The sequence below is a fragment of the Fistularia commersonii genome, chromosome 1, assembly GCF_037954325.1.
Source record: "Fistularia commersonii isolate RoL2024-O1a breed Wild chromosome 1, RoL_Fcom_v1.0, whole genome shotgun sequence".
Lineage (NCBI taxonomy): Eukaryota > Metazoa > Chordata > Actinopteri > Syngnathiformes > Fistulariidae > Fistularia > Fistularia commersonii.
The window spans coordinates 24,960,888-24,977,371 of NC_141284.1; the positions used below are offsets into that span (position 1 = coordinate 24,960,888).

At 43.3% G+C, this 16,484-nt stretch overlaps 1 protein-coding gene across 1 annotated transcript in view; it reads left to right on the forward strand.

Moving 5' to 3' along the window:
• Positions 1-12,244, forward strand: part of pld1a (phospholipase D1a) — a 43,124-nt gene extending 30,880 nt beyond the window's left edge. The window contains exons 13-26 of the mRNA XM_086156376.1: positions 273-383; positions 530-715; positions 1,798-2,011; positions 3,401-3,529; positions 3,728-3,846; positions 5,202-5,315; positions 5,769-5,879; positions 6,544-6,632; positions 7,389-7,502; positions 7,621-7,670; positions 7,757-7,891; positions 9,580-9,733; positions 9,833-9,950; positions 11,349-12,244. Coding sequence (XP_086012502.1) covers positions 273-383; positions 530-715; positions 1,798-2,011; positions 3,401-3,529; positions 3,728-3,846; positions 5,202-5,315; positions 5,769-5,879; positions 6,544-6,632; positions 7,389-7,502; positions 7,621-7,670; positions 7,757-7,891; positions 9,580-9,733; positions 9,833-9,950; positions 11,349-11,573 — 1,869 coding nt within the window. The 3' untranslated portion in view covers positions 11,574-12,244. The remainder of the gene's footprint in view (positions 1-272; positions 384-529; positions 716-1,797; positions 2,012-3,400; positions 3,530-3,727; positions 3,847-5,201; positions 5,316-5,768; positions 5,880-6,543; positions 6,633-7,388; positions 7,503-7,620; positions 7,671-7,756; positions 7,892-9,579; positions 9,734-9,832; positions 9,951-11,348) is intronic.
• Positions 12,245-16,484: the final 4,240 nt, after the last annotated feature.

Below are 16,484 nucleotides of genomic sequence, written 5' to 3' on the forward strand. Positions count from 1 at the left end.
AATTTAGCCCAGTAAATGTCACAAATGTCCAGAATGAACCCCCGAATAGAAAAAATAATGAAAAACAGTTGCATTAAACCTTTCGCATACGTGTGCAACATAGTGGCAGACGATCCGGTACCTTTATTTCGGGTTTGGGGGCATTCTGAGAACTTCGGAGATCTTCCTCATGCTTTGGCCGAGTGTGATGGACATCCCGCTTCTTTTTCCTGTAATACATGGAATATATCCTATTTTTCATATAACTCATGTTTAATTCTGGTTGTTCACAGCAACAAGGGGTGCGAATCTTTGTGATGTTATATAAGGAGGTGGAGCTGGCCCTGGGCATCAACTCAGGCTACAGCAAGAGGACCCTAATGCATCTGCACCCTAATATCAAGGTAAGTGAGAAGCAAAGTCTGAGATAAGTTTAAACAGAAAGTACTTTGTGACATTTTTAACATGTTGTTGTGAATGTGTGCATTGTTCCCAAATGGTGACTCTTGAGCGCACGCTCACTTTCCCTGCGCTCATGTTTTTGGTCCAGGTGATGCGTCATCCAGACCACGTGTCTTCCTCCGTCTATTTGTGGGCACACCACGAGAAGATCGTCGTCATCGACCAGTCGGTGGCTTTCGTAGGCGGCATCGACCTGGCGTACGGCCGCTGGGACGACAGAGAGCACCGGCTGACCGATGTCGGCAGTGTCACGCGATCCGTGGCCCTTGAGCAGGTCAGAGGTTACTATATCTGTGGGGACATTTTCTTTTTATCAATTTCCAAGTTTGTGTTTTACCGCCGTTTCATTTGACATTTTGGCTGGCGGCCCACGAGGAACACAAGTATGAGTCGGCACAGCACGAGTTCCGCATCATGTATGAAGCTAAGATCTTCATCATAGACTTCGTTCACAAACACCTGGAACCCCTATCCCCCAAAAATGGTCAGGTTCCTGTATGCAGACTTCTCCTTAGCCTTCACCGCCCTGAAACCTTACATACTGGTTGACAAGCCGATCTTCCGTTTCTACCTCAACCACCGGCTCATCACGTGGGTCATCAGCTTCCTCATCAACAGGTTGCAGAGGATGTTGGTTAACAACCACTGCTCTGATACCCTCTTCCCCACAAAGCTGCATCCTGTCCCCCTACCTTTTGCACAGATGACTGCAGGTCCACCCGCCCAAAATTTGCAAATAACACCGTCCTCCCGTCCTTGCTGTCTGGTCCTTCGCACCACCACGGTTCAGCTCTTCAGGACTTTGTGCGCTGGTACAAAGCTTCCTGTTTCGAGCTGAACATCGCCAGCAGAAGGACGAAGCCGGCTGAGGCGGTCACCGCCGCCATCCAAGGGGAACCAGCAGAAATGTTGAAAAGACGCAGGTACCTCGAAACTGTCTTCGCCAAACTCTTGAGGTTCTCCTGAAACACAAAGGACATCCTCGGGAAATGTCATCCGTGGCAGTACCTGCTCAGGAGGCTGAGGTCATTGAAAGTATAATGACCTTCTCTTTCACCTGCTGGTTCTCCCCAATCCCCCTGCAAGACGGTAACCGCCTGGCAAGTGCCTCCGAGGTCTGCTCCGAAATGGCTCGCCACCCCCCGTCAAGCTCTATCTCTCTCCTCTATGATCAGCAAACTGTAAGGACAGCTGGTAGGATCCCACAGGATCCATCTTCTATCCTGTTCCAGGCATTTCAGGACCCAGACGAGTCCCGTCACCGGCTGCGAAACTCAGAGGAGGAGGAGGAGGGGCAACCTTCGTCTTCGACACCCAACGCCTCCAAAACTTGTCTTGTGTTTTCGTGTTCTCCAGGCCGGCTCGGCGAACACGCCGCCCAGTAAGGGCCTGTCCTCCGTCGACGGCGTCTCCCAAGTCAACGGACAAGGGACGCAGGCAAGCGAACCGGTGGATCTGCCCAAGCTGAAGGGCGTCGGGCGCAATCGGAAGGCTCGATTTAGTCTGTACAAGCATCTGCACAAACACACACTTCAGCCCGCGGACAGCGTCAGCAGCGTTGACAGCTCAGGTGTGGAAAGGAAGGAATATCATATCAATGTATATATGAAGTATTGCATGTTGTGCGTACGCATGGTTATTGTGTCCAAAATGTGATTAATACATACAATGGTTATTGTTTAGCAGAGTGAATAGCCCCTATTTTCGCATATTATTCATATTATTATTCATATTCCAACGGGTCTTGGAGGTTTATTTTTTTCGTAGATTCACTTTGCAAATTTCAGAGAATCGTTTTTTTATTGCCATATTTTCCCAACTATTGAGTGCACCTGAAGCTGTACCGGCTAAAAATACACAAATAAATATATGTGTCCACATATAGGCCAAACTTGTCCATAAGCCGTAGGTGTATGTTGTAAGTGAGATATTTACACAGAAAGAATTTTTTGAACTTTTAATCAAGAACATACTGGTAACATCTACAAATGCGTACTGGTTAATGCTTTTTACAGTGCCTGTAACAAGGCTGAATATATATATATAAAATAACACATAACATCAGGAAAGTCCATCTATCCATCCATTTTTTATCTCTGCTAAGTCCTACTCCAGCTGATCGCTATCTTCCTCTTCCTCCCGCGCACCAAAACCATTAAATTAGTCTTCTTCTGTGTCGGAATTGAACAGCCACAGAATTTAACGGTCATTTCATTGGTCCGATGTGACGAGGCTAAATGTTTTGCAGCATGACTGTTAAAAGTGTGAGAAAAAAGTAGCGGCTTATAGTCCGGAAATGACGGAATGTTATCTCCCAGATTCTTCACTTTAAAATCGTACTGTCCATTTAAGGGGGTTTTACCTCACAGAAATTGTCTTTACAGTATAATAAAATGTGGATGTCGCAGTGGTAAGCACTTCTGTCCACATCAATGTGATTTTCAACAAGAAGAATTGAGAAATACAAATGATCCCTAAATGTCCAGGAAGAGAAGAGATCTGTACATTCGATGTTGCCATTTTAACACCAAACATGCAGCTAAGTATGCCAAAGTGAGCCTTTGAGAAAAATAACAATTAAAAGCCAAAATGTCAAATACGCATTTGCATAGAATCCATCCAAATGCATATTTTAGATTTGAATGACTGATACATTTATTTTACATTAAATTTGGTTACATTTAGTTACATTTATCCTGTTACCATTACATGTGACCCTTTGAGGGCAACCATTATGCTGATGTGGTGAAACCCCCAGATATGTGAATGGTTGCATGTACTGTAACCCCAACCTGTGACCTTGAGTGTAGGATAAGCTCTGGATGCAGAAAATGAATGAATGAAAACTTGTTTTGTGGTACAAATGTATGACTTACCTTTTCCACAGCTGTGTCGTGTCATCTGGGAATCTTGCGAATGAGGAGCTGACATCATGTTTTTTCCTTTCCGGTGTGCGCAGGGAGTGGCTCGGTACGGAGCCTCAAGACAGGAGTCGGCGAGCTGCAGGGCAACACTCGTTTCTGGCACGGAAAAGACTACTGCAACTTTGTGTACAAGGACTGGATTCAGCTGGAAAAACCTTTCGATGGTGTGTTATTCTTGCTCACATATTATTTCTTGAAATAGCAATGAAGCTATCAAAAGTAAAACGCCCTAATTCGTATTGATTGTGGCCTTCTGACTCACCTCGCCATGCTAGTTTTGAAGAAAGCAGTGGAAAAACTAACAAGGGCATAAAGTAGGATCCTTTCATTTAACCAAACAAAACCTTCTCCGGTGGATGTAGACTTTATCGACAGGTACACCACTCCCAGAATGCCCTGGCACGACATCGCCTCCGTGGTTCACGGTCGAGCCGCCCGGGACGTCGCCAGACACTTCATTCAGCGCTGGAATTTTACAAAGGCAAGGATACGCCGTGTAACCTTTTCTTGTAATCATTTAAGTTTTATTTCAACAGTTTATTTCTTTACGGCCAGATGACATTGCGATCTGTAGTGAGAGCAGGCAACAAGTTTAAGAAAATCTTGACAAGTGGAGGTATGAAGGTTAGTCGCAGCAAGACAGAATATATATGTGTGTGTGTGTGTGTGTGTGTGAATGAGAGGAACCCGGGTGGAACGGTGAGGCTACAGGGAGCGAAAACCAAGACGTTGGAGGATTTCAAGTACTTAGGCTCAACAGTCCAGAGTGACGGAGAGCGTGGAAAAGAGGTGAAGAAACGGGTTCAAGCAGGTTGGAATGGGTGGAGAAAAGTGTCATGGGTTCTATGTGATAGAAGACTATCAATCAGAATGAAAGGAAAGGTGTACGAGACCAGAGATGCTGTATGGACTAGAAACGGTGACAAAAACGAAGAGACAGGAGGCAGAGATAAAGAAGTTGAGGTTCTCTTTGGGAGCGATGAGAATGGGTAGGATCAGGAATGAGTGTGTCAGAGGAACAGCACATGTTAGATGTTTTGGAGAGAAGGTCAGAGAAGCCAGCCGGAGATGGTTGGTTCGTGTACAGAGGAAGGATAGTGAATATATTGTCAGACAGACGATGGAATTAGAGGTCTAGAGGAAAACCAAAGAGAAGATTTAATGTTGTCGAGAGATAGGATATGCAGTTTGTTGGTGTGAGAGAGGAAGATACAGAGAATTGGGTTAGAAGGGGAAAAGCCCTGAAGGGAAAAGCCCAAAGAAGATTTCCTTTCCCGAAACTTTGGATATGTATCATCATTGAAAAGTAATTCATCCACTCATTATCTCTATCACTTATCCTGGTCTCAAGGTCATGGGGGTGCTTGAGCTGATCCCAGCTGAGAGGCGAGGTTCACCCTGGACTGGTCGCCAGCCGATCACAGGGCCTCATATATAGACAAACAACCATTCGCCCTCTCATTCACGTATTATATAGAGACATACATAAATAAACACACATAAATAAACCTGCTGCATGGTTTTGACAGTGAGAGGAAAACCAGGCAGTCAAGGGGAGAATGTGCCACTTGACAAGTAACAGCTAAAAGCAAAACAATATAGGCAGAGTAATTTCATCATGTGCGCTATTCTGTATTATGCTACGTTTTTATTGTCTGTATATTTATATGACAACACATGTAATCAGAGTGGCACCCCGGCAACATCATTGGAAATATCTGGCCGGTGGGGTAAAAGTCGTGTTTTCTGTCGCACCGGTATTTCGCACTCTTCACGTTTCTCCCCTCCTGGGTATTTTAACCCGTCTCAGGTGGCGTTCTCAAATCTGTCTTCCAGATCATGAAGCCGAAGTATCGCTCCCTGTCATATCCATTTCTCCTACCCAAGTCCCACTCAACTGCCAGCGAGCTCCGATACCACGTGCCCGATTGCACCAACACCAAAGTGCAGGTAGTAGAACGCCTTGTAAGAACACATGCACGATGAAAACTCCCACTCCCGTGCACGTCTGCAGGCCCTGCATGAGAGAGATGAAAGAACGTTAGCGCTGAACGATCTCTCCGCGGGCCAGAAGTGTTACGTAACACCAGGGGTTAGCGCTCGCGACCGACACTCGAGACAAACCCTGAGTGAAACGTTTGCCGAAAATAAGACGAGCGGTCAGAGCCAAGTTTTTGCTCGGAGTGAAAACATTCCTCCACCCCCTCCCCCCTTCGCGCCGCTGATTAAATGAACTGGCACCTCATTCTGTTTTACGCTCCCGATAGCTGTTAATCCGTCGGCGCCGATTCGAAAATAAACCGAAATGTGGCACGTGTACTGTCGGTGACGAAGACAGAAATGTAAATTTAACGTCATAACATTGGAAGACGCTCTATTTCATCCCATTGTCTCCATGCGAAGGTGCTGAGATCGTCGGCCGACTGGTCGGCGGGTATAAAGTACCACGAGGAGTCCATTCACAATGCCTACGTCCAAGTCATCGCCAAGAGCAAGCACTACATCTACATAGAGGTAAACCTCCGGCGAGGCGAGGATGGCAGGGATAGCAGGAAGTGATTGCACAAGGGTTATTACATCAACGGGATCACTGAATCATCACCATCATGAATCACATTTTTTCGGGAAAGAAATGAGCGTTAAAAGGTCCAAGAATGGAGTGTGCGCAATCTGACGCGTACCTCCGGACCATTTGTTGATGTGGCAACAATCTTTGAAACAGCCAATCGTATCGCAAATGTCTAACTTAGTCGAACGTCACCGAAAACGCCCTCCGAAACCATCTCGGATACGGGCCGTAGCTCGGTGTTTCACCACATTATGAAAGCAAAGCAGATAATACTCTCCTAATGAATGGGTGCGTTGCAAGGACTCACTCGGCACGTTGTGAAATCGTGAAAAAGAATGTGCGATTGTGTTGAAATGATTGGAATGACACTGAATAGTTGAACACTGTATGGTTTCCAAATGTGTGATTTTGGCCAATACACATAAAGATGAACTGGATTGACTTATAACGTCAACGCCAAAATCGAACAGAACCAGATTGGTATCGATAACACCCGTTTTTGCCATCTACCCGTTACATCACTAACAAAACGGTATGCAACTGTGATCCGATCCCGTAATCTGTATGAGTTGGTTGACACTTCCTGACAGTAAATTTCCGCCCTATCAGAACCAGTTCTTCATCAGCTGCGCTGACAACAGGACGGTCTACAACAAGATTGGTGACGCCATCATTGAGAGGATCATCAGAGCACACAAGTAATTTAATTAAACCGTTGCTTCAATGGCAGGAATGCTACTTTATATAGTCCATGTATTATGTACTATACTATGCATGCATGTGTGTGTGTGTGTGTGTGTGTGTATATATACATACAATACTCTGTCACCACTGATTTGACACATGTATATGGTAAAGTGTCGATTTAAGTCATTGGGAGGATGTACAGTTTGGTACTTTTGAACTGTACCTGGTTGTTTAGTCCTATGTATTTATACGTTAAGACGTCAGTAATAGAAAGTTCGCTAAGGTCTACAAGGTTGAGCATCCAAAATTATTGTTCAATGTATTTTTTTTTTTTTTTTTATTTGTTAGGGGGCAAATGTGTAAAAACAAACCAAAAAATAACAGAAATCTGCAGAAAAATGATGTGCTGCACATGTGATTTGGCTAAAATCGCCATCTCATTTTCCCCCCAGGTTCACTCCTGATCTTCTTTACAATGTTAACTTTCTGCAGGCAAAATTACAGCCGACGCTGGTTTCCTAACTGGCTGTTGTTCATCGACATTTGGATATTTTGAAAAAAAAAAAGACCAAAAACAGTCGAGTGAACGCTTTCTTGGTTTAAACAAATCAGGACCCGGTTGAAACCGGCTCACTAACAGGTTCTACATCTGCTGTCCCTATCTTCACCGCAGACCGGTCAATATATGCACAGTCAAATCCTCCCTTGCCCTCCGGATAACACCGGTTGTCTGCGCCGTTATGCAACCCCTTCGTGTTTGCTCACAGGGAGGGGAAGAAGTATCGCGTGTACGTGGTCACGCCGCTGCTTCCCGGCTTCGAGGGTGACATTACCACCGGGGGAGGCAATGCCATCCAGGCCGTCATGCACTTCAACTACAGGTGAATGGCGTGACACTCTTCACGCTTGTGGTCGTGCACTGTATTCAGGACTTTTGAAGGGGAAATGAGAAGTGAGATGTGGAAGTGACTCTTCATTTCTCACACTTGATGTGTCCAGAACCATGATCCGAGGTGAATTCTCCATCATCTCGCAGCTGAAGAGGGAGAGTAAGTCCAAAAATGTCGCATCAATGTGCCAAATGTTCGATTCAGAGTCGGTTTTTAACGGTTCTATTCCCTTGTGGCTTCCCCAGTGGACGACCAGTGGATGAACTACATCTCCTTTGCTGGTCTGCGGACTCACGCTGAGTTGGAGGGACGTCTGGTCACCGAGCTCATCTACGTCCACAGCAAGATGCTCATCGCTGATGACAACACCGTCATAATCGGTGAGTCGACCGGCCGCTCTCTCCCTCTCTCCTCCTGCCTCTCTTTTCCTTTTCGCCAAAGGCTATTCTGAGCGACAAGTGACGGATCTACAACTCTTGACACGTTTTCTTTCGCCCAATGACGATTACGTCTTTCTGTGGCACAACACGGGACTCTTGTGCCACCTGCTGGACTGTATGGTGCAGCCATGTCCCCCACATCACTCATTTTGTATTTACAGGGTCACTTTACAGGGTTTTGTATATAACAGGGTCGCCCACCACGTCGATCCAGATCTACTGGTCGATCGCAAAGGCAACGCGAGTCGATTGCGGAGCCCTCCCTTTCAAAAAAACTGTACAGCATGTAAAAAAAAATTAAAATTAAAAATAGGCTCTTAGGCTATCATCCATCCCCACTGTGAAATCACAGCATTTTTGACTGACGTATTTGAGGCTGGGCTACCTGTTCTTTTTTTTTTTTTTTTTTTTTAGCCGGGCTTCCTGTTTTCTTGTTTGTTTGTTTTTTTTTTTGGCTGAGCTATTTGTTTTTTTGTTTTTTTTGGCTGGGCTACCTGTTTGACTTGAGCCCATTCAGTGCAACATGCCATCAGAGCAAGGCAATGGCCAAAAATGCACACAATTGTATGGCGCCATACATGTTCATGCTGTTATGCAAGGCAAACAATACATATTTTAAATATTAAGTATACTTGGTGTGTGTATATTTGTAAAATTACATAAAAATACATATAATAATGTATAAATATATATAGGCATATATTACATATATATATATTAATATTGATAATATATGTATCACTTTTATTGCTAGTAGATCATTTTGACTAGGTCATTTTAAGAGTAGCTTCCAAGCCAAAAAAGTGTGGGCACCCATGTGTTGGAAAGTCATGCATTTGTATATGTGTTTTTTTTAGCTCCTTTTTAATTAAATTGCCCTGTGTTGATAATTACCATAATTTTCGTACTATTGAGCACAGCTGAATATAAGCTGCACCGGCTAAAAAGACATAAATAAATATATACATATACTTGTTTATAAGCCGCAGGTGTCCATGATGTAACATCAGACGCTTACACAGGAAGAGTTACACAAAAAACATTTTTTAAAACTTTTAATTAAATACATACCGATAACATCCACAAATACGTACTGGAACTGCTTTTTTCCAAACAGTTCCCGTAACACGGCTGATGAAAAAAAATTAGTAATAAACAACGCAAGGAAAAGTCCATCCATCCATCCATTCATTTTCGATCCCCGCTTTATCCGACTCCAGCCGATCGCTGTTTTTTCTTCCTCCTGCGCGCTAAAACCGTTAATGTCGTCTTCTTCGGTGTCGGAATTGAACGGCCCCTGGAAATTTACAGTCATTTCAATGTTGTGGCGCCGTGAAACTTGTTCGCCCAAAAAAATCCATAAATTAGCCACATCATTGTTTAAGTTGTGGTGTTCAAAGCATTTGGATAAAAGTAGCGTCTTATAATCTGGAAATTAAGGTATATGACATTTAAGGATGGAGTGAAAGCGGAGATGAAGTAAGTTGGTGTGAGAAAAGATGGAGGCAGACCACCGACGGTGGCAACCAACCTGGAGGGTAGCACTCTTTTTCTATTGACATTCTAGAAATGTCCCCATAAACACGCCATTTATTTTGTATAATGAGTTCCTTTTTGGTTTGTTTCAGGTTCTGCTAATATCAACGACAGAAGCATGCTGGGTAAACGAGACAGCGAGGTGGCGGTGATAGTTGAAGATTCGGAAAAGGTTTCCTCTGTGATGGACGGGCAGAAGTTCGAAGCCGGGCCGTTTGCGCGTCAGCTACGCCTGGAATGCTTCAAGTGAGTGAAACTAAAACGGACCCCATCAGGGGAAATCATTTGTTAAATGTCCATCCTCTCCAAGTACGTGAGCCTTTCTTTCTCCCTCCCGCCGGACAGAACCATTCTCGGAGGTCACGCGGATGCCAGCATCGACCTCTCCGACCCCATCAGTGACCGCTTCTACAAGGAGGTGTGGATGACCACGGCCGGGCGCAATGCCACTATTTATGAGAAGGTACTTTAAACATGCCTGTTAGAAATATAAAAGCCGGAAGCTGACATTTGGAGAGATTTAAATAGTGGATTTCCTCACAGGAAACATCAGCACAGCCGCAGACACCAGCCAGACCACCACCTTTAAATATCCATCATCATTTATTGGAAACGGGTGTGTTGGGGCAGCGGTTAGCGCTTTCATTTGCATGGGTTCCGTAATCTAAAAACATGCGTCAGGTTCAGTGACCCTAAAGAGACGCTGAGTTGTGTTTCTGAATGATATAGTGAACAGTTGTGTTATTGCATGTGAATGAGAGAATGAATTGCTGTATGTCGCTACGGCGACCGGTCCAAAATGTATCGTACCTCTCGCCCAATAACAACTGGGATGGGCGACCCTGAATGCAGGATAAGTGGTAGCTAATGGTTGAATGAATGAATGTGAATGGTTTGCATGTGATTATAGCTGGAGGCGCATGAAATGGTAACACGCACATCCAATTGGTTCATTGCCGTTCTTGCTCAAGATGAGCACTCCACTGAGAGATTTTTGAAGTAACCGGAGAACCTCAAGTGTTTGCGTTTGATACAGGGGCGGCGTGGCGCGAGGGGGGGGCGCGATCTTACTTGGAACCGAACATTCCTGCTTCGAGTCCCGGCTCCTCCTAGTGTGTCGAAGTGTTGTTGAGCAAGACTGAATCCGTAACGGCTTCCCTGGTGCCACTAGATGGTAGCCAACTGCTCATGGTTCACCCATGATGGGTTAAATGCTAAGAACAAATTTCCCGCAAAGGGATTAATAAAGTATAAATTATTATTATTATCTATCTGTTATTGTCTAACCTGGTGCATAGTTTTGGATAGAGCTCTAGAAAAAACAGGATGACGGGGCTTTGGTTCGCAGCACACAAAGGGTCACTGAAAGGACCGGCGAGAATGGAAAGGATGTGACTCATATGCCATCGCAGTCACCAGATCTCAACAACATTGAAAACAGGGGTTTGGATTTCCAGGGGCGTTTCATTCACTTTAGAACCTGGCCTACCAATCAAGGAGAATTTTTTTTTTTTTTTTTTGCAAAAACAGCTACCAAGATAACATCCAGGAAGTACAAGAAACAGCCTAAAAATTGAGCACTGCTTTGGACGCACCTTTTGAAAACTCCATTGAAAGTACTCAAATTTTAAAAAAATTAAAAAAAAATTCAGTTGTAGAAACCACATCCCTGAGAGCTCGACACTCTGGAAAAACATTTTTGTTTTTATTTTACCTTTTGAGATAAATATGTAGCAAACTACATTCAGACCTGACTGTCAGGGTTGCATTTCCATCCCGGGATATTTTTGAATAGAATTTGCGTTTATGTAAAAAGGACAGCTCTCTGAATTTGATACGTTTATTTGTTTGTTTCACGCAGGTGTTTCGCTGCCTCCCCTCCTCCTTGGTGCGGAACACGTCTGAGCTCGAGCAGTATCAGACCAGACCGGGTTTCGCCCAGACCGACCCGGCCCGCGCTCAGGAGGAGCTGCGCAAAATCCGAGGCTTCCTGGTTCAGTTTCCCCTGGACTTCCTGTCCGAGCAAAACCTCATGCCCTCCGTTGGAACAAAGGAGGCCATGGTTCCCACCGAGATCTGGACATGAAGGGGAAGTCACGTCCACTTAGTTCCATATCCGAACCGAGCACTTTTTTTTTCCAAGTATTGTGAGTCTCTGGGTTTTGACTGTCAGCAGACGTGTAATATTGACGACCCTTGCTGACAGTAATTCAGGGACGATAGGTGTGTTCGCGGCATTCAGCTGGATTGATAAAACTGCTGGGAATTGATAAATCTATCAAGTCTTTTAGAACAGAAGATAGTCAGAAGTTACAGCATGGCTAGGCGAGCACTTTTCAAAAAAAAAAAAAGAAAAAAACGGTGTATATTTAAGGACGACACAGTAAATGACTTTGACTATAACCCAACTCCAGGGACGGACTCCAACTCAGCAGTTTCAAGATAAAACACCTGATGTTTGTTTTTTGTTTTTTTTTGGGGTGGATCTGTGAAAGGAAAAAACAATCCACATATTAAACCCTGAAGGATTTTAAAGGGACCAGGAACATGCAGCCTTGAGATGTTCAGCTAAGGTGCTCATAAGTTAGTAAAGGATTTACACGGATATTGTAACGCGTGTAGTAGACGAAGTATATGACGTACACTCATGAGGCTATGAGGTCTTTAGCCTGCTTTTGTGCCACTTTGGATGATTTCCTCTAGTTTCAAAGCCGGTTATGTAAAATATCTCTAGTTGTCAGGTAAAAAAAAAGAAAATTAGTGTTTTAAGTCTTCCCTGTGGGGGTCCATGCAGACACTATCATTGTACTTGTTCGGTAGTGGTGAACGACGTGCTAACAAAGCTCAAATCTCCTTGACCCGATCGTCCCCCCCGTGCTCTTTTCCAGGGGGCCGACTCTGCATTTCCTCTCAAATGTGCTTTGTGACAATTTTTGACGTTATAATGCACTGGAATACCTAAACCCGGATACAGCTATATAGCTTATTTTTAATAAAACTGTGTATTCCTCTCAGTTTGGGCAGACACGAGCTCTGAATATTTGCAGAGTTGGATAAAAAGACAGTTAAAAAATTCAAAGGCCGGATGAGACAATCTGCCTTTGGATTTCAACAAGTAATTTTCATTATGAACAACAGGTGGTGCTAGTTACTTAGAAATTCAGTTTGTACTCAAGCTAGTGTAAGACTAGTCAATGAGGCTCAATCTTGGGCCTTTTCCAGTGCAGAGCCAACCTCTTGGGATTGAAATACCCTTTTATCTAGTTTATTTTTTAAATATCTTTATATACTGCACCCTTTGAATTACAGCTTCCCCTTTATACCATAGAATTTTATTCGAATAGTCGATGTACATAATATGTATATATGTGAATCTGTTTTCGTTTTGCAACCGAACCCCTACATTATGTGAAATTTGAAGCCCATCATCCTCCCGAGTTAGTGGTTCACCCGAGTGTCTAATCGACGCCATCAAACAATAACAGTACTGTGCTCGTCTGCAGTGTAAAAGTGTAAAACTGGTTTGTCGAACGGGACCAAGAAGCCGATGTATATAAAGCGAAGTGTTAAAGACTCAAGTTTCACCGTCTTTGTTGCTCTAAATGATGAAGGTTTTATATGTCTTGTTTTTTTTTTTTTTTTTTTTTTTTTTGACGTCACAGTCTGGCCTGTTTCCTCTTGCTCAATCCATTATTATAATATTTTTTTCAATGAAAAGCTAACACTTTAATATTCTTCAAAAATACAGAAAGAAAAAAAACACATATATATCTTTTAAATGTATGTTATTTTCTGTATTTAAAGCCATGTCTTCACTTCAGCAGGATTCACCTGCTTAGGTAGAATATATTTTTGTACAGATTGGTAATTCATGATTTAAATGTCTAATTTTTTTTTTTTCCTGTCCCATGAGCTCACTTCAATCCATCTGATATTAGCAAAAATAAATTAATACATAATAATAAACATATGATAACAATACACGAAAATGTCATATGTGTTATTTTCCTTTGCCGTTTTCAGTGACGAGCCTCTTGCCCTTTATAAACAATTTCTGACAATAAATCTCTAAACTTTTAATTTGGTTTGTATTTTTTAATGCTTAAGAAAGATACAACCAAAGAGCTGAGGTATAGGGTTAGAACAAGTTTTGAGCAGTCACACCTCTTTTAATCACATTTAGATGGAAAAGGCAGAGGTCTGTACCGTTAATATAACCCTAGGTCTATCAAAACCCTCAGTGACAGCATAAAAAGCTTTTTGTTCTTGCAGAAAATGAAATGGATTTTCTATTTTTGGTCGATGGATATTTTTTATTGAATACACCTTGACCGATTTACTGGGCCGTACCATCCGGCCAGATTGCCGGTCCAACCCCAAATAGGATCTCGGTGATGAATGACTCCCTCATATTGTCTGCCTTTGAATTGAACCCCCTGCACATTTTGATGGATTTTAATTGGCTGCCGGTACCTTTGTCATTTCTGGAGTTACGCAAAAAAGTGATCTTAATGATACGGCCTGACGATATTTCGGTCTTTTTAAAATCTCTACCACTGATATCCTTGTTTTTTTTTTTAAATCCGTTTTGAGGAAAAATGTAAACAGATGGAAAGTCAATAGGTAAAGCATAACCTGCCTGTTGTTAATTGACGTTTAACATTTTCATTTGAACATTTTTATTCATCATCCGTATTGTTTACCCTGCAGTCGGTTGAGGGGCGGAGCCTGTTGCCAGGCGATCACTGTGTAGAGTATGTCGAGAGATACAACCGTTCACTCTCATTCACACATCTTTGCAACTTAGGGTCTCCAATGAACCTACTGCATGTTTTTGGAAAGGTGGCGCAGTGGTTAAGGCTTCCGCCAAACAGCAAAAAGGTCTCGGGTTCGATTCTGACGGGGGGCTCTTCTTTGCTGACTCTCCGTGTTCTTCCTGTGTCCACGTGGGTTTCATCCCACAGTCCAAAAACATGGTGGATAGAGAATGGATGAATGTTTTTGGACTGTGGCAGGAAACCGAGGAAACCCCTTTGTGGAGCTCGAGTATTCTCCAGACTGAAAATCCCCTCCATTCGCAATTGAACCTGGAATCTTCTCTCTGTGGGGTGGAGGCGCTAACCGCCACGCCACCTCATTTGAAAATAACCTGAGCATAATCCTCCGAGGTTTCACCACATTTCAATAAATGCACACGAATCATGAATGAATCATTTGATTAAGTATTGTTTACTTTCTCCACATGCACAACTCGCTTGTATAAATTGGTGAATTCACAGAGGTGCTTTGTGTTTCTTCTCATCATAGTCTGATCATTTGAATAATGCATCAGTAAGAGGTATTTTGCGGTAGAAAAAAAAAACATAAAAAGATTCAAACTGGTTATTAAGTCTTCGAATCGTGGTCCTCGGGGGCCGCTGCCCTGCATCTTTTATACCTTGGTGAGTACATTGTGTTATGTCTGCAGTCATTCCCAGCACAGCAGCGGTATCCATGGAACCCATCATCAGCTAAATCTTTTTCTTTTCTACTCGAACGGACATATTACTTTTCACCGTCAGGTGCCCTGGTTTCTATGACACGATCTAGCGAGCTTCCATCTATCCGCTATCCCAATGGTCTGAACGCACCCTGTGGTCTGGAATTGCTTGTTTGGTGTTCAGTCAGACTTGGAGGCGTTGATGGCCTAAATATGAGAGGTAAAAATGTGAGCGCGGTGTCGACCGACGACCGATAAAGCTAGAGGCATAGATGATAAGAGTGAAGCGCTCCGTCTAAATATAGTTCTTCTCTTCAGCAGAAGTCCAAAGAATCCGCTAAAGGTTAGGCTAAGTGCTTTTCGTGGCTGTCTTTTCCATTCATGGAAATTGCAAGTTTAGATATATTTTTAGATGTACTTTTTTCACATGCTTTGAACATGATGACTTAAACAACGATGTGGCAAAATGATGGATTTTTTGGGGCTCAAGAGTTTCATGCCACCTAAACATTTAGCTTCATCACATCAGACCAGCGAGGCCGTTCAATTCCGACACCGAAGAAGACGACTTTAACGGTTTTAGTGCGCGGGAGGAAGACGAAGATAGCGATCAGCTGGAGTCGGATAAAGCGGGGATAGAAAATGGATGGATGGATGGACTTTTCATCGCGTTATTTATTAATTTTTTTCATCAGCCGTGTTACAGGCACTGTTTGGGAAAAAGCATTTCCAGTACGTATTTGTGTATGTATTTAATTGAAGTTTTTAACATTTAATTTAAATGTATTTAATAAACGTTTAAAAAATGTTTCTGTGTAAATACCTCATGTTACAACGTGGATACCTGTGGCTTATACTGCAGATCAGTCTGGCCTATATATGGACACATATATCTATTCATTTAGCTTATTTTCAGCTGCGCTCAATGGTCTGGAAATGACGATATTTACAGAAGGGATTCTTTCATAGTTTATTAAAAAAAAAAACATAATTCCTTTGCCATGCTAAGAACCCTTTCAACCAACATGACCCATATTATCTTGCAGCTGTCTGAGGACCTTTTCTGCCTTGTCATTGTTTCAATTCCAGGAACTGGCAGGCGCTCCCTGCCAGGGCCTAGAGTACCTCACCTCATGTCCAACACTGTAACCCTGAGGAGAATTATCAGCCTCTTTGTGAACCTCCTTTGTGCACCCTGCAACCTCCGGTGAGCAACCGGAGAGCCTGTCCCAAGTCCCTCTTGGTAAATGTAATTCCTAAAAGCTGATAAATCCTCATGTCTGTGGACCAGGTTACGACCTTTTACCGTCAATGGGGTTATATTTGTATTTACAGTAAAGTGTTGTTCAAAGAAAATGTAGTTCTTGGCCTTAAACCGCAACACCTGTATGACAGCGAGGACTTCCAGTCTCCTGGAGGGAGGCCAGCGCCCATTGTACAGACTCTCAGGTATCAACGCAACGGCTCTTTGCTTCTCTTTTCACAGTTGGAAATAAATAGCTCACAAACTATCCTGGA